The sequence below is a fragment of the Podarcis cretensis genome (genome assembly GCF_951804945.1).
Source record: "Podarcis cretensis genome assembly, chromosome: 11".
In the NCBI taxonomy this organism is placed as follows: Eukaryota; Metazoa; Chordata; class Lepidosauria; order Squamata; family Lacertidae; genus Podarcis; species Podarcis cretensis.
Genome location: NC_137180.1, coordinates 37,660,391 through 37,687,297, shown reverse-complemented (window position 1 = coordinate 37,687,297; position 26,907 = coordinate 37,660,391). Strand labels below are relative to the sequence as shown.

General features: G+C 40.5%; 1 protein-coding gene across 3 annotated transcripts in view; it reads left to right on the top strand.

The window, feature by feature from the left end:
* Positions 1-26,907, top strand: part of AP3B1 (adaptor related protein complex 3 subunit beta 1) — a 149,641-nt gene that overhangs the window by 48,654 nt on the left and 74,080 nt on the right. For all 3 annotated transcript variants that reach the window (XM_079995362.1, XM_079995361.1, XM_079995363.1), the window contains 8 exons: positions 2,676-2,858; positions 8,631-8,789; positions 9,207-9,304; positions 9,975-10,029; positions 10,122-10,193; positions 13,549-13,611; positions 14,540-14,672; positions 21,442-21,551. In XM_079995362.1, coding sequence (XP_079851488.1) covers positions 2,676-2,858; positions 8,631-8,789; positions 9,207-9,304; positions 9,975-10,029; positions 10,122-10,193; positions 13,549-13,611; positions 14,540-14,672; positions 21,442-21,551 — 873 coding nt within the window. The remainder of the gene's footprint in view (positions 1-2,675; positions 2,859-8,630; positions 8,790-9,206; positions 9,305-9,974; positions 10,030-10,121; positions 10,194-13,548; positions 13,612-14,539; positions 14,673-21,441; positions 21,552-26,907) is intronic.

Genomic DNA, 26,907 nt, shown 5'->3' with positions numbered 1-26,907 from the left:
CTTTCAGTTGTAATCGTAGGTGCATACTAATAAACCAAATGTCAACCAAAAAATAGGGAAAAACTCTAACAAGTGAATATCGTTGTATTTAATATTTTTCCAAAAGTGCCATTTCAATAAATTGTACTTCTATTTAATTGCTTACTTTAAATCATTGGGGAAATTTTAGAGGTTGAAATGCAGATCCCCAGTGCTCTGCTAGAAGGTGACATTAATTTTCTTACAGAAAGCGGCTTCACATGCATGCTTAACTGCATACATATCAGTTGCTTCATACAGAAGCTTGATCATAGTAGCTATTTTGCATAGCATGTCGTGGAAACAAAACAAAATTTTATTAAAGCAGTTGCTGGAGGGGTGGGAAGAGATAATAGGCAATACACAGTGACAAGTGGTTATGTCATATTTGCAACTGATAGCTGACAGGGCAATGAGATGCATTATTTTCAGTACTACTTGTATTTTTGCTAACTCTTGTACAAGCAACAATTGGTAGATAAAAAAAATCAAAAGGTTCAAAATGGTTTTTTAAGACTGTCTGAAATAAAGTGGCACACTGCTTATCATTCAGGAAGGTAATCTCATTAATCTTTGAACAATCCTAGGATGTAATATAATTTTGTGACAGAGAAATGTGAGAGTGTATGTGGCTAATATGTACCTTTTGTACTGCATATTATTATAGGGCAGGGGTCTGCAACCCGCGGCTCCGGAGCCGCATGTGGCTCTTTTACACCTTTGCCACGGCTCCGGGGCGGATACTAGCGAGGGGAGGAGGCGCATTGTGCACCCCGACACTCCCCACTGTGGCGGGCGCTATACTGGCTGTGACGTCGCATGGGGGTGGTGCGTGCGTTAGTCACACACCGTCCCAACATCACCTTCCCGGTTTTGCGGCTCCCAGATTTTTTTCCTTCGGAAACGGGTCCAAGTGGCTCTTTTTGTCTTAAAGGTTGCAGACCCCTGTTATAGGGGGAAGATAAAGTTTGAATTTGTTATGTATGTTTTAAGAGGTTGGCATATGATCTCTTGCTTTCTCTGGTATATATGGACAATAATGTAGTCTGCAAACACTAGTGTGGATATAACTACTCATTTATGGCATATGGACAAAGACTTATGGGTCCTTCAGTGATCCCACTCCAAAATTTGTTTTGATTTTAAGCATCACTGTGAGAGTCTGAGGTAGATAACACTTTTAACATGCGCTACTCAAACCATCATAACTAACTGGCTAGCATATTTCAAATTTAAAAGCACATCATGCATTAAAAGTACATTAAACAAGGCAACTAAAATCTAAACAAAACATGTTGGGTTTAAAGGAAAACAAAAGATAGTTTTCAGGTACCCAATCCATGCACGTTTTACTTGGGAGGAAGCCCCATTGAACTTGGTTGGGATTTACTTCTGAGTAACAGTGGCGATTTTAATCTGAAATCTTAGGCATAGTACAGTGCCCAGAGCTCAAAAACTGCTTGCATTTATGAAATTCCCAGTCGCAAAATGCGCCTAGAACAATGAGTTTCAAACACTGTGTGAAAGAATTGAAGAATGAAGAGCCCTCAAATATTCCATAGTACCATCCTACAATGTATTTTACTCCTGGTACTATGTGTTGTCTTCAAGTTTCAGATTCAGTGCTGTTATTTAGAAGTGATATTAACAAGTGGACGCCCCTATACCTACTACATCCATCAACTGAACTACACCTTATCTAACTGAACAAGATAGCTGATGGGCTTGCTCTTAAGCTCATATTCATATTAAAGCTACAGTAACATATATCATCATGAGCTGTGTGTGCCAAGGGGGCTGTACAATGAGAGAGTGAATAAGGCATGGAAATGGGAGTGATCTGTGTGCAAGGGAGAGTTGAAGAAGTAAGGAGAAGGGTGGAGAGGAAAAGGAGGTGAAAGTGAAAATGGGGGGTGCAAAGGGAGTTCCAAAAAAGGAGGGAATGGGGTTGAAGATGAAAGCAGGGGCCTGAAGGGGTCTGAAGAAAAGGAGGGGGAGATGGCTCCATAATTGGGAGGAGGAAGATGCAAGGGGTTACCATGGTGTTGGTTTGCATGTAATGGGGTTGCACAAAAGAAAGAAGGAGGTGATGTGGAAATGGGGATGAAGGTGAAAAGAGGTGCGAAGCAGGACTGCAGAATAGAAGAGAGAAGTGGCTTCAGAAATAAGAATCTTAAAAGCAAACTTTGTAGTTACATGAGGTGGGAAGGAGAAGCTTGAGGGGGTTAATATGGGAGGAATGGCAGCGGGGTTGGTGAGCAGAGCGAGCAGGGGCATAGACCCAGTTATATGTATATAATCTTAAATGAATAAATCACACATCTGCCTGAAGAGTGGTCCTCTATGGCTGAGTTCTTCTGGATTGAGAAGTGCTCTTCCCACCTTTAAGTGCTTTTTGCCAATGAATAAAGTCATATCAATGACGGACAATTAAGAAAGCAGATGTAGCCAATTAGATAAAGTGGCACATCCACTGTCTGGAGAGCATTTCCACAAGATAGGAAATAAAATGAAATAAAGGCCACATAGCAGCTGCATTTCTCACAAACTTGCTGAGTAGTCTTAACCTACATGCCCTTTCCTACAGCTTGTCATTCAAACTTATTGTAAGTCCATTGAAGTTACTGATTCTTATATGCTTGATTCTTGTTCTCTAGCTTGTAGCAGGAAGTGTTGTGATGGCATTTGAAGAAGTCTGTCCAGACAGAATAGATCTGATTCACAAGAACTACAGAAAACTCTGTAATCTGTTGGTGGATGTGGAGGAATGGGGACAAGTTGTCATCATCCACATGCTGACTCGATATGCACGCATGCAGTTTGTCAGCCCTTGGAAAGAGGTAAATAACTTTTAAAAAGTTACTTTGAATACTTCTAGCTTGTTAGGAGCAGGCTTAGTAACAAACACTTTCAGGAATGTACATCAATAGCTCTCAGATGGCCAGTACAACTGATCCAACAGTTTGCTTATTAGCATCGTTAGTGATTTGTCACGCATCAAGACCATCAGACAATGAGTATCAAAATGAATAAACTTATCATTTTTTTGTAGATTTCTGAGAGAAAGCATTTTTGTGGGGAATGAGCAGTCAACTCCTCTCCACATCAGCTAGTATGGGCTTGATTGGATCTTCTAAATGAAGTCTTAGTCATTGTACGTCTTTCTGGAAATACACTTGCAATGCCACACTTTCTGACACTTTACAGTCAGGTAGATAGATTGATCTTGAAGATTAGTGCAGTCTTGTAACTTGGCTCACAAAAGTTACTACCTTGCAGAAAAAAGTAGAAAAAAACCATTATATCAAGCAGTTTTGCTGGAGAAGAACAGATCTATCTCTGTTTTGTACTAGTTGTGGACAAACAGATCCTTCTTTCCTCATGCTTAGTACAGTAACAAAGTGGGTTGGTAGAGAAGGAGTGAAATGATCTTCTCCTTTTCTGCCAGCCCACTCATCTGCATGGAATTCTTGGTTGCCTATTACTACCAGGCGATTTGTTAAATACAAGGCTTACTTAATGGATTATTGATCGTATTGGATTGTTTGTCAGATTGAGTTGTACTGGCTTCCTGCATTTTAAAACTGGTGAGAGCATTTTCAGATACGAAATGATTTACCATCATTCTATTACTGCTCTCATCCCGTCGTAAACTTGTATTTCCTACACTTATACAGTGGTACCTTGGGTTACATACGCTTCAGGTTACAGACTCCACTAACCCAGAAATAGTACCTCGGGTTAAGAACTTTGCTTCAGGATGAGTACAGAAATCGTGTGGTGGCGGCGTGGCAGCAGCGGGAGGCCCCATTTGCTAAAGTAGTGCTTCAGGTTAAGAACAGTTTCAGGTTAAGAACGAACCTACGGAATGAATTAAGTACTTAACCTGAGGTATCACTGTATGTTAAATTGCATCCCCTAGTAATACTTGTAGTACTACAAGATAATGTTATGTGTGTTACTGTTTTTTGTGTTGGCATGTGTGGTATTTCATCTTCTGCATATATTGTTTGAAAGGCTTCTTCTAAGCATCACATGTCCTAGCCTACATGTTGTGTGCAGACACTTGGATTGGGTTTTTCCATTGCTTTATCCCAAAGGTTGACAGGAGGTTATACAGTGTTTTAAGAATGTAATTGTATGCTGTGCAACACCATGATATTTCCCCCCTTAATGTTGGCAGAATAGAACTTTTGCGCGCGCGCACACACAATGTAAGGTGTAGTCATCGTCTGCCATATTGGTGGCCACACCAGTAGGCAGGCCCAGGGAGAGGGGAGGCAATGTGTACTGCTCTCCCCTCTGTTAAACACATCTGCAGCAAGGCATAATGGAGCAGGGGAGGCTCTTCACACAGCAGTTTAGCAAGCCACTCTGTGAAGCACTGCCCCCAAATTTTTAAAAGGAGAGTTGGTGAGCATGGCGGAGGCATAAAGGGAGTGTGTTTGGTCATGGGGGGGGGGAGGGCTGTTGGCAAGGAGGTAGGTGTGGTTGGTGGGTGGAGCAAGCAGTGGTGGCAGCCCCTAGTGTGTACAGTGGTGCCCCGCAAGACGAACGCCTCGGAAGACGAAAAACTCGCTAGACGAAGGAGTTTTTCGTTTTCTTAGCCGCTTCGCAAGACGCATCTCCCTATGGGCTTGCTTCGCAAAACGAAGCTTGCCCCGCAAGCTCCGGGGATAGCGGGGAAGTGCAGCGCGTCTTCCCCGCTGTCCCTGGACCTCTTTTGAAGCAAGGGGCGGCAGGGAGAAGATCGCTTCTCCCCGTTGCCAGCCCCGCAATCTCCGGGGACAGAGCGCGCCTTCCCCTCTGTCTCCGGACCCCTTTTGAACCAAGGGGTGGCAACGGGGAGAAGCGATCTTCTCCCCTCCGCCCCTTGCTTCAAAAGAGGGGACAGAGGGGAAGGCGCGTGCGCCTTCCCCTCTGTCCCCAGAGATTGCGGGGCAGGCAACGGGGAGAAGCAATCTTCTCCCCACCGCCCCTTGCTTTAAACAGGTCCGGGGACAGAGGGGAAGGCGCACGGCGCTTCCCCTCTGTCCCCGGACGGTCTCCATAGGAACGCATTGATTGATTTTCAATGCTTTCCTATGGGAAACCGTGCTTCGCAAGACGAAAAACTCGCAAGAAAAAACTTGCGGAACGAATTAATTTCGTCTTGCGAGGTACCACTGTATATGATTCAATGAATGATGGAATAATGTTTAGCTTTTTGACTTGTTTCATATAGGCAAGAATAAAGGACACTTTTATCAGATTGGGTTTGTGCATTCATGCTGTAATATTTCCTCATAATTCCCCTTCATCATTCTGGGTACTCTTTTCTGAACCTTTTCTAGTTCTACAATATTCTTTTTTAGGTGCCGCAAGCAGAAATGCACATACTATTAAAAGATTACCATAGATTAGTATAATGTTATGCTATTGACAGTTTTATTTTCAATCCCTTTTCTGATGAGTCCTAAAATAGAATTTTTTCACAGCTGTTGCACACTTTACATCTGTTGACATTTTTATTGCGATATTTACCACAAATATCTTTTCTGGTCACTCATTGCCAGTTTAGAGCCCATTAGAGTACAGTGGTACCTCTGGTTATGTACTTAATTCGTTCCAGAAGTCCGTTCTTAACCTGAAACTGTTCTTAACCTGAAGCACCACTTTAGCTAATGGGGCCTCCCGCTGCTGCTGCCGCCTGATTTCTGTTCTCATCCTAAAGCAAAGTTCTTAACCCGAGGTACTATTTCTAGGTTAGCGGAGTCTGTTACCCAAAGCGTATGTAACCCGAGGTACCACTGTATATAAGTTTCAGCCAGCATATACAAGCCATTTTCTGGAGACTATATCAGCATCTCACTGGGATCAATTAATGCTATACACCCATCTTCATTTTGGGGATCTCCTTGAAGAATGGGTTATCCAGTTAATGGAAGTTGTATCTTCCTTTGCTGACTCGAAGGCTGGGTGTGGCTGTATTCATGATAAACAGGTTCAGCAGCGATGAGATTGGTGCAATCCTGAAGTCTTTCTTCCCATTTGTCATTCCCCTTCATATTTGCATAGTATTCATGTTTGTTGTTTCAGCCACTTTTTAAAATTTTCAGTTGTGAAGGAGTTTTAGATGAATTGCCACAACAGCATTTCATATCTTACCCCAAACCTTCATAATAGTTGCAACAAATGAAGTTGTATTTTTGTTGCTATTGGAAAATGTATTGTAGTTATCTCACTTTTCATTCAAATCCTTGTTTCTTTCTGTACCATTCTTGTGGGCATGGGCACATTTTTAGCTTTTGCTGCCACAAGGATGACAAGGTATTGCAGTTTTTAAGAACAGGCAATATCACTAGCTGCTCACTCATACATGCTGCCTGATAGAGGCCCAGCACAACTGCAGTGTGTCTAAACTCATAAATGTTGTTAAGAAACTGCAAGTGGTTTACGTGCTGCTTCTCCTTTAGTGTTGTTTTCATTACCACTGCACCGGTGGTAGCCCAGATTAGTACCAGTCCATATGTAATACTAGAGCACAGTTAAAACTGACAAAGAAAGAGGATTGTGTTTGTAAACCTGGAAGCCACTCTGTCTCTTAACCATGATTAAGAGATTGGCAGTATTATGTCTGCACAGGGCAAGAAAGTTCAGAAACCAGATTGGTTTCTTGCTAATTTAATTGCTAAAATAGAAGGAGAACCTCTTTGAAATCAGCAGGTCTCCGTGCTTTTTTCAATAGGTTCTTAAATAAACACATAACAAGGTTTCTTGTGTAGTAGAACAGATTTTTAATTTAGTTTATTTGCATCATTATAGATCAGTATTTAGACTGTTTATATGTAAATGTATGATTTGAGGAACAATTAACTGTTGACAAAGTATATTGCAGTCATATCAATTGCAGTGCATTTTCCATAATTTTTCTAACTGACATCTTTGATAAATAGTGGTTGCCAAGTCAAAACCGATTATACAGTGCACTAGGAATTCATGGTGCTGTCAGGGAGAAGACCGATTGACTTTAAATTTACATATTAATGAGAAGATTTGTTAAGGGGGTGCTTGACTATAGAAAATAACAGCATATTTATAGGGCACGACATTTTATAAATAAAGCTGATGCAGGAAAATGGAAATTAAACCTTTCAGATTAATACATTCAAGAATGTTAAAATGCATATTTGCATTTTTATTTTATGAATTTACCTTCTTTTTCAAAGCAGTATATTTCCTCCTCCCCAAGTTAAATGTTCTGCTCTTGCAGGATTAGTAATTTTGAATTATTTTGTGTGCCTCAACAGGTAAAGGGTCCCACCAATAAACAGAGGAAGATCATAGTTTACGGTGTATTAATTTTGGTACAAGCCCAATTATCTTCATTCTTATAAAAGAATAAAGATTCATATCCCTATTAGGATTTTGTGATAGTACAGTAGTGCTAGTCATACTGATATAAGACTTAAAATATTTAGTGCGTAAACACTCTAGCTTTTATTTCATATAAATGAGTATCTTTGAAAGCATGTCTTTCAAGTTCACCAATTCATTAGCTGTTGATTTTAAAATGTACGTTCCAAGCTTAATTACACAGAATCATTAGCGGTTGGTATAATTGTTGGGATAAGAATTCAGATCTTGCCTGGCAACTTTGTCTTCAGTGGGTAACAAAAAAGGTGATAAAGTAACTACATCTAGCACTGTGCGTTTTACTCATGAATTCAGTCATTGCAGTGATTATACAGACCTCTGGCCCATTGCTGAGTATCTCCCAAGTGAAGATACAGCTGTTAAAATCACAAGTGCCCTGTTTTCCCTCATAACTGTCCTAAACTCTGAGGTTGCTGTCCTGTACCCATTTACCTGGCAGAATGCCCTATTAAGCACAAAGAGGCTTCTGAAGTAGACATGTACAGTGGTACCTCAGGTTACATACGCTTCAGGTTACAGACGCTTCAGGTTACAGACTCTGCTAACCCAGAAATAGTGCTTCAGGTTAAGAATTTTGCTTCAGGATGAGAACAGAAATCGTGCTCCGGCGGCACGGCAGCAGCAGGAGGCCCCATTAGCTAAAGTGGTGCTTCAGGTTAAGAACAGTTTCAGTTTAAGTACGGACCTCCGGAACGAATTAAGTACTTAACTTGAGGTACCACTGTACTTTTTATAACATGCCAAATAATCAGGCTGTTATTTTATGTGAACTCATAATGTCTCTTGATGGTCTCAGGGAAGTGGGTGGTTAAGCATATATGAAAGTATTGGTCTGTTTGGGAGAATAGATTTTGTACCCTGGAAGATTCACTGATTGATCTCTAAGGTTTCGTGCTGTATTTGATTTATGGTTCTCCTCCTATTATTCCAGTATATAGACATACTACTTATTGAGCTTTTGCTTGGTCAGCTGAATTACAGAGGCCCAGGCAGCCAATAGATGTTTTTAATTTAGGCTCTGAGAAAGAAACAGTGTTTGCCAGGAATCTGTTGAGAAATTTGAGCTGTAGTTCAAATTCAAAAGATGCTAAACAAAATTTAGAAGGTGACATACCATATTTATGTTTTTGGTGCTACCTGAAAGTGAAAAGTAAAGCAATATGTATGTTTGTATGCGTTTTTCTCACCTTTGATAGGAGGGAATTCTGGAAGAGTATAGTGAGAAGAATTTCTATGGATCTGAAGAAGAGCAGAAAGAGAAAAATCAGGAAGCGAACAAGCCCTATTCTATGGACCCAGACCACCGATTGCTTATACGAAATACAAAGCCTTTACTACAAAGCCGGAATGCTGCCGTAAGATTAACTTTCTTTATAAATGTCTTTGGAGTTTTTTAAAGCCAGGCTGTGTTTTTTAATTTAACCATTGAAAATAGTCTTTACTGAATTCAATTGATATCCAAACATAACCACTGTGTAACGTGCAGGCCTACCTTGCCATGTATTCTGGATTAGTATATTTTAAAGCTGCCGGGGGGGGGGGCGGAGTTAGACCTTGAAGCTAGCTTTTTTTCCTACACTTGTTTTTTCATCTGCTAAGAAAGCTGCTTATAATTCAGAGAAAATAATGTAATACCTGATGTCTTTGAATATGTTCTTTTGCTTCAAGAAACGTAAGAAATTAAAAATTTCTGTATGCAAGTATGTTTATCCTATGTGAAAGAAAAGCGTAATTACCAGATGAAAGGAGGTGACTTGTCGTCATTTTTTCAGGTGGTGATGGCAATTGCACAACTTTATTGGCATGTAGCACCCAAATCTGAAGCTGGGATTGTTGCTAAATCATTAGTACGTTTACTTCGTAGTAACAGGTAAATCAAGCATACTTTTCTGCTGATTTTCCCAACATTGTTTGGTGAAAAGTTAGGAAAGGGTAAACTGGTTTTCATTTGTATAACAGTAATTTAGGTATTCATTATTCATACATGGATTTGATCAATATTTACAAAATCTGAAACATGTTAATAGTATTTAATAAGCTCAATTTTATAAAGCTCACTGGAAAAGAAGTATAGTGTACATTCATAAGGTATAAATTTGGTTCAAAATCAAGATCTGGCACAAGCATACAATGGAAGTAGGTTTTAAAGATTAAGCTTCAGGATTTATGCATTCCCTCTCCTGCCACCACTCTCTCATGTTAGTTCCCTATATACACCTATCCTGGCTTTTTAAAATGAAATGAAACCAGGTATGCTTCTGTAAATTTACTTTGACTATATGGGTTTAATCAAGGTTCTCAAAGGAGTGTACCAGATTTCATTTCCATCAATGTTGGCAGTGTTTGCAATAACTCTGAACCCATTTAGTACTTTAAACAAAACTTGGATATTCCATTATATAACATATCTTCAAAATCATTTTGAAGAGCATTCTAAGAATTTAAATAACCTTTATTTTTGAATCTAGCTCTTTAAAAATGTTTTTAATAGAGCAGTGCTTGAGAGTTATGCATATTAATTATCTAACATTGACTTTTAGGGAAGTACAGTACATTGTTCTCCAGAATATAGCAACGATGTCAATCCAACACAAGGTTTGACGTTTTGAATACATAACTTCAAAATTGCTACATTTTAACCTCAGTATAATTACTAAATATTGTTAATTTGTGTTTTCCCTCCCCAGGGCATGTTTGTGCCTTACTTGAAGAGTTTCTATGTTAGGTCAACTGATCCAACTATGATCAAGATATTAAAGGTATGGTTTTATATTTTATATTTATATTAAATACACTAATTATTCTTAATAGGATGAATATATTTGTTCCTCAGCATTGACCTTAAGATAACACTTTTGTAATGCTAAAACAAAAAGAACAAAATTCCAGCTCATCTCTTTAGGAAATTTTATCTTGAGCAATATTATGAGGAATATACTGTATATACTCAAGTATAAGCTGACCCGAATATAAGCCGAGGCACCTAATTTTTTTTTTTTTTCAAATTTTTAAAATATTTATTAAAGTTTTACACAACAAAGCAAACATCACAATCAGGAAAAAACAACAAAAGAAGACGATCAAAAACAACACAATTTAACAATGAGAAAAGAAAAAGAAAACATAAAAAAAGAAAGAAGGAATAATCAAACAAAAAACAAAAAACAGAGAAAAAATTATTTCTTATTTGCTATCTTTGTAACCCTCTTTCCTGACTTCCTCACATCTCCCTTTTCTGTGTTCCCCTTTACACAATCAAATTCAGCAATTCCCTACCCTCTTTCCAATCTTATTCAATATTATACATTTCAACATATTATGCCTTTAGTTTCCTTTACTTTTAAAACCACTTATCACATATTTTTTATAACTTAATCCTTTATATCATTTGTTTAATCTTGACATAATAATACTCTGGTCTTACCCCTTTTTTTCTTCAAAGCATTTTTACATATTTCTTTTTACCATGTCACTGATGCCCTATTTTCTTTATAACCAACCTCATTTTAACATTCAAACATTTTCGAGGCACCTAATTTTACCACAAAAAGCTGGGAAAACTTATTGACTCGAGTATAAGCCAGTTCACCACACCAGAAACCTGGTGGTGGCTGCAGCAGCAGAGGAATCGGGCTGCTCGCTCCTCCTCCGACAATGGCAAAGTCGGGGGCGGAGGAAGGAGCAGCCCAAAAGGACCCTCACTCGAGTATAAGCCGAGGGGGGCTTTTTCAGCATTAAAAATGTGCTGAAAAAGTCGGCTTATACTCAAGTATATATGGTACTCTGTGTTGTGAACAATTTAAATTGTATATAGCATACTCTTGCACATGTTTAACTAGCAGGAAAACTTGTGTTGAACAGGGCTTGCTTTCTAGTAAGTATAAAATCGCTTGCTGAGTCTTTAAAAGGAAGACTTTTTTTTTAATGCAGAACCTTAGTCCAATTTATAGCAAGCAATAAGTAAAAGATTGCATTTAATTAATCTCTACTAATGTCAATGAGGACAGAAACGTAAGTTGTTACATGTAATTTGTTTAAATAATCTACTGCAGGCTTCCTCAACTTCAGCCCTCCAGATGTTTTGAGACTACAATTCCCAACATCCCTGACCACTGGTCCTGCTAGCTAGGAATCATGGGAGTTGTAGGCCAAAAACATCTGGAGGTCCGAGGTTGAGGAAGCCTGATCTACTGTATAGGAAGCAAAGAATGATGTAGCAGGGGAAAAGAGAACAACTTTCTTCCGTAATTAGTTATTAGAAAGATTGGGATTACATAAATTTGTGTATATTTTATATATATATACACCACTAGAAATGCAGATGTGAAATTGTGAACTGAGTACAGAATATAATAACTAACATGTTTTGAGTCTAAAGTCTCTCAACTTCAGAGTGACCTTGACTCTTCAGTTCCAAGTCAGGTACCCAGTGCCACAACTGATGATGCATTGTGGAATAGGTTTCAGCTTATGCAGCCAGATGAGGCTATTCACCCAACCATAGACCCTATTGATTCCTGTCCCTTTTGGCTTATTGGATCTCACAAAGGGTGTTTGTCTGTCTGGGTCCAGAATGTAATTAGCACTTCATAACGTGAAGGGGTGGCCCCTGTTGCCTTGAGAGAGCCACTCGCAAAGAAGTTGATGTGGAACCAGTTGCAAAGATCTTCCTAGGGAAGGCAGTAGAAAAGGTCACCTATCTAGACCTTTTTGAATCTGGTTTGAATTGGTCTTTGCTGACAGTGGGACAAGGGGCATATGACCCTGCTTCTGCTTCTTTACCTTTCATTACCATTCATTATGGTGTCCTCCTGGACTGGCTCCAAGCAATGGAAATTGGGGGTACAGTGGTACCTCGGGTTAAGAACTTAATTCGTTCCAGAGGTCTGTTCTTAACCTGAAACGGTTCTTAACCTGAGGCGTGCTTTCGCTAATGGGGCTTTCTGCCACTGCACCGCTGGCATGCTATTTCCATTCTTATCTTGGGGCAAAGTTCTTAACCTGGAGCAACCACTTCCTGGTTAGCCGAGTTTGTAACCCAAAGCGTCTGTAACCAACTGTGTTACAGTAGTTTTGGTTCATGGCTGAGTTCACAGAGTAGCATTGTCAGCCCTCTGGCAATTACGCCATGGGATGCCTTGGGGCACCATTTTATCCCCAATGTTATTTAATAGCTACATGAAGCTTCTGGGAGTGGTCATGGGGAGATTTGGGGCAAGATGTCATTTATAGGCTGATGATAAAGGTAAAGGGACCCCTGACCATTAGGTCCAGTCGTGACCGACTCTGGGGTTGCGGCACTCATCTCGCTTTATTGGCCAAGGGAGCTGGCGTACAGCTTCTGGGTCATGTGGCCAGCATGACTAAGCCGCTTCTGGCTAACCAGAGCAGCGCATGGAAACGCCGTTTACCTTCCCGCCAGAGCGGTTCCTATTTATCTACTTGCACTTTGACGTGTTTTCGAACTGCTGACGGTACTTAGCTCTATTTCTCCCTAACATCTGAATTGGGAGAGGCAGTGCAGACCATGAACTAGCACCTGGATGCAGTGGTGAGATGGATGAGGGAACATACCTGAATCTTGCCAAGATGGAGGCACTATGGGTCAGTGATTCCAGTGTCTGAGGAAAAGTCCCAACGCCGCAGCAGCTTAAAACTGGAGAGTGGGGCAGAGACTTACTCAGGTGTAGGGCAGGTGAGTGTGGCTTGCCCACAACAGCCTTTCAGGCCATATGGGGAAGTATGGCAGGCCTAATTAGGCCAACAGGCAAGAGGTTTCCAACTCCTGAAGCGTTATATAATACAGGCATAGTGTTTATTTTTCTAGCTCCTTTTTCCAACTTCAGAAAAGGCCTCTCCTCTACACCTGGATAGAAGCTTCAGAACATTGCCTTAGGCATGGGGCATGTTAGGAGTTCTTACAATCCATATGGATCATATGAGCTAATACAAAGCTTTCAAATCAATTCCTTTAATCCTGACAACTGTTCTCTTATTAAAAATTCATGGTGATTTATTTTCCAGCCTTTCGTTTTGTAATTCAGAACTGTTCACAATGTAGAAAACATTCCTTATTCTTCCAAGTTTTCCTAATCAGATTCTTTTCTCTTTTAGCTTGAAATCTTAACTAACTTAGCAAATGAGGCCAACATTTCAACTCTTCTCAGAGAATTTCAGGTTTGTGCATCATTCTTATTCTATGAAACATCACTTGAAGCGTATGCTTAAGCTGATTCGAGATTTTTTTATTCCAGATTTTTCCATTAGAAAAACAGCTTCCTTTCTTTTATTTTAAAGGTTTTGAAACTTTATCTAGTGATGCCTGCCCAACTGTGCAGTGGTTTTCCAGTTGTGTAATGGGACTTCTTGCTTTTCTCACACTTATAGCCCCCATGTGCACCCCAGATCTGTTATGGAGGGTTGTCCAACCCTCTGATGCATACTTTGAAAGTGCATGGGAGGTTACAGGGGCTGGGGGCGGGTAGTAAGGGGAAGTCCACTTGTGATCGTGAATATCACCCTTAGAACACAAAATATGGTTTGTATTTTGTTGTAAATCAGCTTGATTCTGCTACAAGTTGCAGATGGGCAAAAGCTCCCTAGATACTAGTATTCTAGAAAGGAGTTGTCTTACATTCTGATTGTATTTTTTGATTGACTCACATTGCTCTTGACCCAAGATAGGTTGTTTCAGAACATACTGGTATATAATACTTATATTTGGAACATCTGCGGTGTTCCAAAGAACCCATTTTTCGCATCTTCACATGCAGCAATTGTTTCACTATCGCCTTTTGTTTGTTTGTTTGTTCTTGGATTCAGCAAGTTAAATGAATTGAAATATTTCTGAGAACTATTCATGAACCATGCTGTTCTTGCACTCAAAATCACTGGCTTTGAGTTGCTACCCACTACTAATATAACATGGTGGCTGAATCCTTTCTGGCATTGGGTAACTGAAGATAGCCTGTTGCCCTATTTCTATATCACTCACATTCACTAATTAAAAAAACTGAAGGTAGCTTCCAAAGGGAAGGATAGGTTTGTTAAAGATTTTAACTGATGAGACCAATGTGTTGAAGACTGAAATTCCTATTTTCTTCAGACCTATGTGAAAAGCCAAGATAAACAGTTTGCTGCAGCTACAATTCAGGCAATAGGCAGATGTGCAACCAACATCTCGGAAGTGACTGACACATGTCTTAACGGCCTAGTGTGTTTGCTGTCTAACAGGGATGGTAAGTTAATTGTTCTATTTTGTATTTTGAGTGACTGGCAGCTTGTATTTTCTGGTAGTATTCCCAGATAGAACCAGATAAAAACAGTATAGTGTTTGTCTTAAATGACATGTTCTGAATAAACAGCGGCGTTGTTTATAGTTCCTGTTTGTAGTTCTTTAAAATTATTTCCTTTTTTAATTATTAGCATGGGTTGCTGTCAGTATACTGTTGATACTGATATCTGAAATATTTTAAAGTACTATAATTAAAATTTGTAGAATGTTGTCTTCATCCAGAGCTTTGTGATGTTTTTTCCCCAGTTGCATTAAAGTGGCTGTACTGCAGAGGGTGCTACAAGCAGGGAAATGTGGGGTTTTTATGTTTGTAAGTGGCTAAATAAGATAGCATATCAAACAGTTTAGGACTGCCGCCAACAAAGTTGTCCATGCTTCATCGTTTATTTTCTTCTATATTAATATACAAAAGAGGGGAAATTCAAACAGGCATAAAAGCTAAGCCAGTGCTGTGTAATTATTTCTCAATAAACAACATTAAATCTTATAGAAGGAAAAACATAAGGAAATCAGGTCTGCTTATAATGTCATGAGGTGCCAAAATAAATCCCTGGTACCCATTTTTTGCCTTCCCCACATACTTTGCATGTGGAATGTCATCAGTATATTCACCTGGATTGATAGGTGCTTGGCTTTACTTGCAAGTCAATCCACATATTTATTTGTATGCATATAGTTAAACATTTGAATCTAGCATATAGTTCAGGCAAAACTAAAAATTCCATTGTGAGTTTATATCAGGTGTCACTTTCCCCTTGACATGCAGTTTCCGGAGGGGCAGATGTGAAAAGGGAGAAAAGAAAGAAGTGTTTAACTTCCTACCAGCTGCTTCCCTCCTGCAACTCTATTACAACTATTGGTCTGGAACCAAAGTTGTAGGAAAGCATCTTGGATGGGAGTTGCCACGGAAAAGCAAAGGGCAGGACAAGGATTAAGCATCTCCCCCCATTCTTTCAGGAAAACCATTGCCTCCTGATGATGCATTGCAAAGGTGCAGTGTTGGCTAAGTTTCAACATAGGTTGTAACAGTTCTTCACCTTCCATACCAGAATTTTAACAAATGATTTGTTTCTCTTCCTGACCAGTAGTATTCAGGTTTAAGTAATTATTACCTGCTTAATTTACTTCATGGAATGCTGTGGCCAATGGAGTGGGTACATCTCTTGTCAGCTGACACAGGTAGGAGCAAAGTTTTTATCTGTGAGAAGTAGGCCCGGCTTCCTCAGTTTTTTTCCTACCTGACGCGGCAGAACGTTCCTCCTCAGCTCTACTGACTAGGGGTTATTAGTTTTCTGATTTTTTTCCTTGGCCTTATTTTTCTACTAGTTCTTCCCTTCTATTCCTTGGGATTTCATTTCCCCTTTCCTTTTTTTTTTTAAAGGCACTTACAACCCTTTTCTTTGTTCCTTCCTTTAAGGCATTTTATTCTTGTTGTTTGTTTTTGTGCCCTTACTTGGTTGTCTCTGTTTCACTGTTGCAGTGCATGGCAGCTGCCCAGCTGCCCACTTTGTCTGTTGCCACCTCCTTTTGATTTCAACGCACCGCTGCAGCGTTTCTTTTTTTCTAACCTTTTCTTTCAGACGTTATTTTTTCCCCGCCACAAAATTTCTGGGATCGCAATTATTTCCTTTGTTATTTGTGTAGGTGTGCAGCTGCCTTTTATTAATCGTGTGTGTGTGTGTGTGTGTGTGTGTGTGTTCCATGGTCTTACTACTGCACTCTGGGTCTCTGGTACAGCAGAGGGAGAGGGGTATTTACACCATTCGCAGTATTGCCTCCTGGTCCATTTCGTTTGGTGATGCAACGCTTGCCTGTTACCAGTACAACCTCCAGAGTTAACCTCCTCCAGTTCGCTTAAGTGACATGGAGAGAGTATGTGTGGAGCTTGACTGAGTCACGCTGCCCTCCCCCATAGTCTGCAGTAGCGGCATCGGAGGTCTGAGGCTGGCTAATTCCTCCCGGTTCACCTTAAAAGTGACGGCAGAGTGGTCCACGATTCAGCATAACGAGTTGTGTGCCCCTTCTGACTTCCACTGCTATCAATATTGTGAGAATATGTATCCATCTTGTCCTCCACTATGGAACCCTCTCAAGGTGTGACTGAACCACCTCCAAAGAAAACCAAGCAAAAACTTAAACACCTCTTACCTTCCAAGGTTGGGGGACACAACAAGCCTGGCCCCCCCAGTTCATAGAAAATGCCCTTCCCCTACGCCTATTCCTCAATCTCAGTTCAGTCCCCCTTACCTAAAAGCAATGTTGGCCATGTGAATGCTAATCATTTGCTACCACCTACTGGTGAAAGACATCTTAACATCAGCTTATCTGACTCTTAATCAGAATTTTTAGGATTTTCCAAGGATAATGGTCAAGGGGTGCAAAACCCTCAATCTACCAATCCAGCACCATTAATTGAGCAGTTGAAAGAAGCACTTATTGCTTCACTATCATCTGATCTCCAATTAGAAATTCCCACCAAGTGACCAGCCTTACCAAAGACAGATTCCTTTCTCCAGCAAGTGGGAACTAATGTAGGGGAATCCTTTCCTAACCCCTTTACACTAGTGGGCAGTGATGGAAATGATGGTTATGTCTCTCCATCCTCCCCTACTTCCTTATGAAATCTGAAATGAATGATGAAAGGAGTGGTGCATCAGTGCAGGATGAGCCTCTCTCTGTATGTTTGTGCTCCCATTCTAAAACATAAAATTATGCAAGCTTTTGGATTATCATCCTTGACTCCAAAGCCACATAGCGATATATCCCTACTAATTGATAGTCGCACCTCTTCTAATTCCATTTTGGTGCTGTCAGTGTTAAAGGCCATTGTGAAGTCAGAACTGGATTCTTCCATGCATTCTAAGTAAAATGCCACCTTATATTAAAACTTTGGTAGACAGGCCAATTTTGAATCTTTCCTCACGCCATTTGGTTCCCTGTGAAGGAGATGCCCAACTTCATGATATCATTGATAGGAGGCTTGAGTTTGCTCTATGTAAAATCCATGATGCAGCAGTCCTGTCTATGAGGGCCTCCTGCACAGCAGCATCTTGTGCCCAAGCCTGTATTGTGTGGCTTGAGGGTCTGCTATAAAACCCCCCCCCCAAGATTCTGCCCGACAATGCCAAACTTTCTCTAAACTCTTGAAAGCTCAGGCCTTTATGGCAGATGCCACTATGGACTCTATGCAATTTGCAGCTACAGCCACGTCATCCCAAGTAGCAGCTAGAGACACCCTTTGGTTAAAAAATTGGAATGCTGATACAGCATCTAAAGTGAATATTTCCACCGTTCCCTTCTTGGGCAGTCAGCTTTTTGGAGGCAGGGCACTAAAAGATGTCCTGATAGAATCGAGGGATAAGAGGAAAATTCTTATTAGTCAAAGGCAGGATAGAAGGCCAAGAAGACGCTTTCCCCCTTTCACAACTCTGATTATCATGGATGCGAGCCTCCAGCATTGGAGAGCCCACTGCTGGAACCAATTCATCCAAGGTCTCTGGCTGGATCTAGAAAAATCTAACTCCATCAACTGGCTGGAACTGCGGGTGGCCAGACTACCAATCATTCACTTTGCTTGGCAGTTCTGTCCACACCACGTCCTGATGCGGACCGACAATTCCATGGCGAAATTCCATGGCACTCGATCTGTCACTCTTCAGACGGAAGCCGCTTGTCTCTTTAACTGGGATGAATGCCATCTGCTCTCCCTATGAGCGGAACATATTGCCGGAGATGACAACTATCAGGCGGATTGGTTGAGCCACAAACATCTGGACCCTGGAGAGTGGATGCTAGCCAGACAAATATTCCATTATTATTATATGTTATTATTATACGTTATTATTCAAGGTTCCAGGACCCTCAAGCAGAAGCATGGGATGCCCTAATCGCCCCGTAGCCTCAAGGCCAGCCCTAAGCCTTTCCCCCTCAATCAATTCTTCCTTGAGTTCTTCACAAAATCAGATGGGAAAAGGCTCGAGTGGTGCTTCTAACCTCCTTCTGGCCCCAAAGACCATGGTTGTTGGAGCTTCAAACTCTGTCAGTGGCTCCGCCCTTCCATCTTCCAGTATCACCCACCCTGTTGTAGCAGGGACCATTTCACCATCCGGATCCTCAATGTAAACTTTGAGAGCTGTGCGGACGTCCAAGGAATACCAAACCTTTTCCTTCGGATTTTTTGGGCTAGGGCAAAAGGTGGGAAGAACCAACTCCTGTTGGACATGAAATCTGGAAAGCACCTTCAGAAGGAATGAAGGAAAAGGTGTGGTATTCCTTGGACGTCCGCACAGCTCTCAAAGTTTACATTCACGGAACGAAACCCTTCCAGAAGACAAATTCCTTATTTGTATCCTTTCATCCTTCTACCTAAGGGGCCAAGGTCACTAGTACAACCTTAGTGAGGTGGATTAGGACCTGTATTTTCCTGGCATACGATTCCCTCAATTTGCCCTGGGCAACGCAGGTATTAGCTCATTCAACCAGGTCTGCTGCCACCTGATCTGCTGCTTTCTTTGCCATTGCTTCCTTGCTGGATATTTGTAAAGTGACCATTTGGTCATCTTTTAGTACTTTTTCCAAACATTACACATTGAACCAATCATCCTCAGCTGATGTAGCCTTTGGTCATACTGTCCTCCACCAAGTTCTGTAGTTGGTGCATCTGTAGAGCTGGGACCCGCCCATATTTTTCTCCACTGTGGCATGTCCCACTCAATTGGCTACGGCATTCCAGGAAGTAAATAAAACAATTGGTCTTGCCTGAAGTGGAGATTTAAGACTGGAATGCCATAGACCATGGACCCCACCCTAGGCTGCTCTGTGATGCGCTTCTCTATGTTTAGTCTTTCAATTCTGTGCCTCCCCCCCTTCACTTCTCTAGTAGTTTCTTCCTAAGCAGGGAAGGGGGAAGTAGGCAGATAGGATTGGTTTTTGTTTCAGTGGCTCTGTCAGTGCCTGGCTGCTTGGCAAATCTGAAAAACTGAGGAAGCCAGGCCTACTTACAGATTTTTGCTCCTGTCTGTGTCAGCTGACAAGAGATGTACCCACTCCATTGTCTACAGCGTTCCAGTCTTAAATTTCCACTTCAGGTAAGACCAATTGTTCTTTCTCTTTCTCAGGAAAATAAAAAAGATAGTGCCTAAAGGGTTATAGTCTGCAAACAAATAATATAGGATAAATTTTATTCCTGGCATATGATACCTTCAGTAGCTTTAAAGTGTGTTCTAAAGGAAGACAGAAAGAAATTTCAATGTTCTATTAGTAATGTCTGATGGAATGAGCTCATTTGGGTATTTGATGACTGCAGTTCACGCAGCAAAACCTTTCTGGAAATGGAGCTGATGGGAGTTGGATTTCAGCAACATCTGGAGGGTCAGTGGTTCCCCATACCTGAAGTAAAGAATACAAATGATAGACTTTGAGAACATTGGGCATTATTAACTAATGCTTGCTAGAAAGTGGTGTAAAAGCTTAGATGATTAGTAATTAGGACATCATGCATAAGCCATGGATTCATGGATACAAGAATATGCCACAGCAAGACTTCTGCAAGGCAAGACATTCCTTCCCAATATTCCTGTCCCCTCCCCCTCTGGTTCAGCTATAAGGAGGAGTTCAGAAGCTCTTGCTTCTGGTTTAGATTAACTGCAGCTGTGGAGTCCAACCTGACAGACTGTGCTTAATCTTAAATATGATTTGGTTGAAATATGGCTTGCCTGTGATTAGTAACTTAAAACCATAGGTTATGAAGCTGGCTTGTGTAAACAACAACAGTTAACATTAACTATACTTTAGTGTTCAAGCAATTTGTTAAACTGTTAATGGAAATCATAAGCAGAAGCTTCCAAACATAGCTGTGTCAGTGTGTGCAAACCCACGGTTCACTGTGGCTTGTTCTCGTCACACTTAAATGTGGTTTAGTGGAAGGAAGATTGAATAAAATGTCTTGCTTTTCCTATTAGGCTGCAGCAAGAACATAGTACATTTGGTCAGGTTTGCCCTTTTCTTTTCAGTGTAATTCCTGGCTAAGAATTGGCATTAATGTGATTGATTTACTAGTTTTTATAAACGTATGTTAGTTCAATCAAGCTTTGAATATTCCTTGTTCAATAAAGTACTTTGTTGCATAACATCCCTGTAAATCTTTGAACTACCACCTTTATTTAGCTCTATTATTTTAAACATCCTGAGCATCATCAGTATACTCTAAATGGCATGTGTGCTTTATTTTTTAGAACCAGGGAAAAGGATATTACACAATTAGATGCTAAATTGATGAAAACAATTTTCAGAACATTGCTTACCTAAATCAATATGACTTGGTTTCGAAACATATTTGCAGTTTTTCAGGCAATTACAAAGCTAAGATTATGGCTATTGCTTTGTATGTTTCTCAAGATCTGTTTTATCAGAGCTTCACATATAGCAAAGATGCAAATACTAAGAGTAGTAAAACACTCATAGCTCTAGAAAATAAGATTTTAAAGATTTTGAATACCAAGCCTCTTCTCTTTATGGTTTTATTTTACTTGACAGACATCTGTTAAAATTTGGAAAGTGATCTGCATCTGACACACACAAAATTATTGTATTGATTTTACAAAGTATATTTTCAAAACATCTAAATACTTTAATGATTTAATTGTGTTAAACGATATTGATTTTATGTGAATATTTTCCTCTTTTAAAATTATTATTGTCTTTGTCTTTACCAGAAATAGTAGTTGCTGAAAGTGTTGTTGTAATTAAGAAACTGCTGCAGACACAGCCAGCACACCATGGCGAAATAATAAAGCGCATGGCCAAGCTCTTGGACAGTATTACCGTGAGTATTTATTCCATTCTGCCTCTTAGTTACCCAAAGTAACTAGGGAATCAAGAATTGACAGAGAAATATTGGGATGTAGTGTGTGGGTGCAAAGTGTGTCTTGACTATATTTGTGGATATGTTTGTGGAGTAAAGCCTTAAATCACCATTTTTAATACAAGTAAAGAATTTTAAAAGTGTGTGTGTGTGTGTGTGTGTGTGTGTGTGTAAATTTAAGCCAGTTTCTTATGCCATAATAGCATCACCATAGTTCAGATCTGTTTGGTTAAGTCATAGTAGCCACATTCTGGGTGGTAGTTGTAGGGTTAGAATCTGCTGGGTGTAAACTAAGGTTACCAGGTTTTTTTCAATGAATCCAGGGACACTTTTCAACTTCAATTGATTTTGTATGGGGACTTATTTGTAAATCCGGGAACTGTCCCCAGGAAACGGGGACGTCTGGTAACCTTAGTATAAACTACACTATTGTGTGGAAGAATCACATTAAATTTAATCCAGGAAATCTTCCAGTTTTATCAAACCAAAGCAAGATTACCAGGTAGGATGATTCAGTGGTTTAAGACTTGAACATTAAAAACAGACTCTGTTTATAGTAGGAAAAATGTATACCTGAGGGTATTAATTCCAGTTTTTTACCTGAGATCCTGTGGGGTCGCTACCATCTCTCAGCTAAAACATGAAGTATATTGGATGTTTTATGTGATAAACTTTAGACTTGAAAAATCAAAATTATATTGTGTGTTATTCAGAGGTGTGTATCATAAATAAGATGAGCTTTTGAAGCACCACAGCTTTCAAATGGAACTGCTTACAGAATGATTTATAAAATATTTCTAGATGTCTGTCTTGTAACTGCTCTAAAAAACCAAGGCCTCATTGTTTTTGTTTGTTTTTGCAGACAAGTTAATGGGTTCAAATGGTAGCAAAAGCTGCTTTCTGACATAAAGGTTTGAAAAGTGCACTTAACCACTTGCTCATGCTATGTGGAATAAAATATCAGGCAATGCAATTTACAATCCTGTTCGGCCTTTGAGGATAATGCAATGCAGAGCTATATAATGAATCCATTATTTCCTGTGTTCTTATAAGTTCAAGGTTCCCACTTATACAACACTGGAAAAGACAATGAAGGCCTTGACATATCTTCTTATCTGCTTGTGAACTTCTTAATGAGGGTTGACTAACATTTGGCCACATAAGTATCACAAGTATCTGGCCATTGGCCATGCTGGCTGGAGCTAATTGGAGTCTTGAGTCCAACAACATCTGCTGGGCCACAGGTTAATCACCTTTATATAAAATGTGATGACAGAAGGATTCCAAGATTATATGCAAACATTTACATGTTAAAGGGATTGGGCACAATGAGATCTGGAAATGTTACATGATACCGACATTATCAAAATAGTCAGATATGTTTATCAGTTCTGTATATATCTTCTATTATAATGACCTACACGGCCATAGATTTGACAGATAGCCTTTGTTGTGCAAAATTCTTAGGGAGTGTAACTTCAGATAATCTAATAAGCCTATAGTCAGCCCCATTAAATTCAGTGGGACTTACTCCCAGGTAAGTGTGGCTAGGATTGTAGCCTCAGTCCAGATCCATCCCTTAATGTTTACATAGTGACTGTGTAGCCTAGGCCAAATGAAAAAAACTCTTTCATAAAGCTGCATTTTCTTGCTACATTAGGAGGATCCCTTCCAATCGGGATTCAGGCCTCACCATAGGACTGAAACTGCCTTGGTCGCGCTGGTTGATGATCTCCGGCGGGCTAGGGACAAAGGTGAGAGCTGTTTCCTAGTTCTGCTGGATCTCTCAGCGGCCTTTGACACCATCGACCATAACATCCTTCTGGACCGTCTAGAGGGGCTGGGAGCTGGGGGCACTGTTATACGGTGGTTCCGCTCCTTTCTCCTGGGCCGTGTCCAGAAAGTGGTGGTGGGGGATGAGTGTTCAGACCCCTCGGCTCTCACTTGTGGGGTGCCTCAGGGTTCCGTCCTTTCCCCCATGCTTTTTAATATCTATATGAAGCCGCTGGGAGAGATCATCAGGGGGTTTGGCCTGGGTGTTCATCAGTATGCAGATGACACCCAGCTCTACCTCTCCTTTAAATCAGAACCAGTGAAGGCGGTGAAGGTCCTGTGTGAGTGCCTGGAGGCTGTTGGAGGATGGATGGCAGCTAACAGAATGAGGTTGAATCCTGACAAGACACAAGTACTGTTTTGGGGGGGGGACAGGGTGTGGGGGACTCCCTGATCCTGAATGGGGCAACTGTGCCCCTGAAGGAGCAGGTGCGCAACCTGGGAGTCATTTTGGACTCACAGCTGTCCATGGAGGCACAGGTTAATTCTGTGTCCAGGGCAGCTGTGTATAAGCTCCACCTGGTACGCAGGCTAAGACCCACCTGCCCGCGGACTGTCTTGCCAGAGTGGTGCATGCTCTAGTTATCTCCCGCTTGGACTACTGCAACACGCTCTACGTGGGGCTACCTTTGAAGGTGACCCGGAAACTGCAATTAATCCAGAATGCGGCAGCTAGACTGGCGACTGGGAGTGGCCGCTGGGACCACATAACACCGGTTCTGAGAGATCTGCATTGGCTCCCAGTACGTTTCCGAGCACAATTCAAAGTGTTGGTGCTGACCTTTAAAGCCCTAAACGGCCTCGGTCCTGTATACCTGAAGGAACGCCTCCACCCCCATCTGAGATCCACAGCCGAGGGCCTTCTGGCGGTTCCCTCACTGCAAGAAGTAAGGTTACAGGGAACCAGGCAGAGGGCCTTCTCGGTAGTGGCGCCTGCCCTGTGGAACGCCCTCCCAGCAGATGTCAAAGCAATAAACAACTATTTTACTTTTAAAAGACAACTAAAGGCAGCCCTCTTTAGGGAAGTTTTTAATGTCTGATGCTGCACTGTTTTTAATATTCAGTTGGAAGCCACCCAGAGTGGCTGGGGAAACCCAGCCAGATGGGCGGGGTATAAATAATAAATAAATTATTATTATTATTATTATTATTATTATTATTATTATTATTATTATTATTTAAATATATTTGTATAAATGAATATATGAAGCTTTATGTTCTTAATGATTTCTGCACAGTCTCATATACAATTAAAGCCTGTGAAGAACATATCTCTGAAACCTTCTGCAGTCCTAACTAAGGAGTGTGTGCACTTGTGAGAACAGATGGATATTTGGTCATATCTGTCAGGGTTCTTATTATGTTCCTTCCCTTGACTAGAGACTTCTGTCTTTAGTATAAACTGTGGCCATGTGTAACATCTGGTACTACTGTAACATTTAAACACAAGTGGATAATAGAGATTTCTTTAGATAATTTATCATAACTGAAAACTGAAGTTACCCATATATTCTTATTTAGAAGTATCTGTCAGTTCTGCAGGCAGCTTGAACTTCTCCTATACTTGAAAATTTAATGTACCACTCAATTACTATTCTTTAGTCCAATTTAAAATAATAGTTTGGGAGTAAGGTCTTAATGCAGCGTAACCTTTGGAACGTTAGAAATAACCCCTTTCCCACTGTATACTAATGACATCAGTCTTAACCACATTTCATTCAGCAAATGTACTCAAGCATTTAAAACTTTTCTTGCATAATAGATGTTCAGTGCATCTTTTCACTTTGTCACTGGAGATTTCAAAATTAAAATGCTGTTGTCATAGAATTGTACATTATATTCTGAATTAGACTAATAATTCAGTTTTTCCATAATGCTTTGTTGGGATCTAGTTTAAGTAGAATGCATTAGGGTCTTTAGTTATGGACATTTTCATCTGTGCAGCTGTATGAAGTATAGAATGAAATACCATAGGGTATCTGTCTGTATTGTAATGGGATGTCATGCGTATAGTAACCAAGCACATTATGTGAAGTAAAGAGGTGGTTCCTTTCTAGAACAAGAAGCTCAGGTTATTACTGGTCAAGTAGGGAACTCCATGACAAAAGACACTTTGAGAGCACAAAGTAAGTCAAGATTAGTGAACCTGTGGAAATAATCATCTTGGGACATCCTTAGAGAAATGAAACAAAGGCTGGTGCTTATTAGGCTTTATTGGACAGGATAATTATGCCAGTAACTGTTCAAGTAGTTCATTCCTTACCTTCAAGAGGATGTTCTTTGTCAGATTTTACCAGGGGAGCTGCTGACTTTTTCTAGAGCATGTTAGACTCATTAGCCCTCCTTCCTAGCTGGGAGGGTGAAAGGTAGTCCTAATGAGATGTATAGCTCAGAATGTTTTCTAGTGACAATATCTCTAAAGAAGTCTTGCTTGTTGCCATTCATACAATTTTAAAAATCATTCTTTCTTTATATACTGCTGCATTTAAAAAAATCTATCACAGCAGTTTACAGCAATATAAAAATAAAAAATCATACACTAACGTAATAAAAAGTTAAAAGCAAGTTGAAAATAAAAATAAATTAAAAACAAACATTAATAGTCCATTGTGGGGGATGTACTCTTAATTGTCTGCATAGACATGGAGGACCCAAAAAAGTTTTCAGCAGGTGTTGACACCGAAGGCGCCTTCTGAATCTCTTTTTGCAGGGTGTTTCACAGGACTGGGCCAGTGAAACTTAAAGGCCCAATTTCTAATCTTTGTTGTTATTGTGTAGTTGTTTTGTCGTGTCTGACTCTTCGTGACCCCTGGGCCATAGCACGCCAGGCACTCCTTTCTTCCACTGCCTCCCGCAGTTTGGTCAAACTCATGCTGGTAGCTTCGAGAACACTCTCCAACCATCTCGCCCTCTGTCGTCCCCTTTTCCATGGAGTCTTCTCTTCTCATGAGATGGCCAAAGTATTGGAGCCTCAGCTTCAGGATATGTCCTTCCAGTGAGCACTCAGGGCTGATTTCCTTAAGAATGGAGAGGTTTGATCTTCTTGCAGTCCATGGGACTCTCAAGAGTCTCCTCCAGCACCATAATTCAAAAGCATCAATTCTTCGGTGATCAGCCTTCTTTATGGTCCAGCTCTCACTTCCATACATCACTACTGGGAAAACCATAGCTTTAACTATATGGACCTTTGTTGGCAAGGTGATGTCTCTGCTTTTTAAGATGCTGTCTAGGTTTGCCATCGCCTTTCTCCCAAGGAGCAGGCGTCTTTTAATTTCGTGACTGCTGTCACCATCTGCAGTGATCATGAGCCCAAGAAAGTAAAATCTCTCACTGCCTCTATTTCTTCCCCTTCTATTTGCCAGAAGGTGATGGGCCCAGTGGCCATGATCTTAGTTTTTTTGATGTTGAGCTTCAGACCATATTTTGCACTCTCCTCTTTCACCCTCATTAAAAGGTTCTTTAATTCCTCCTCACTTTCTGCCAT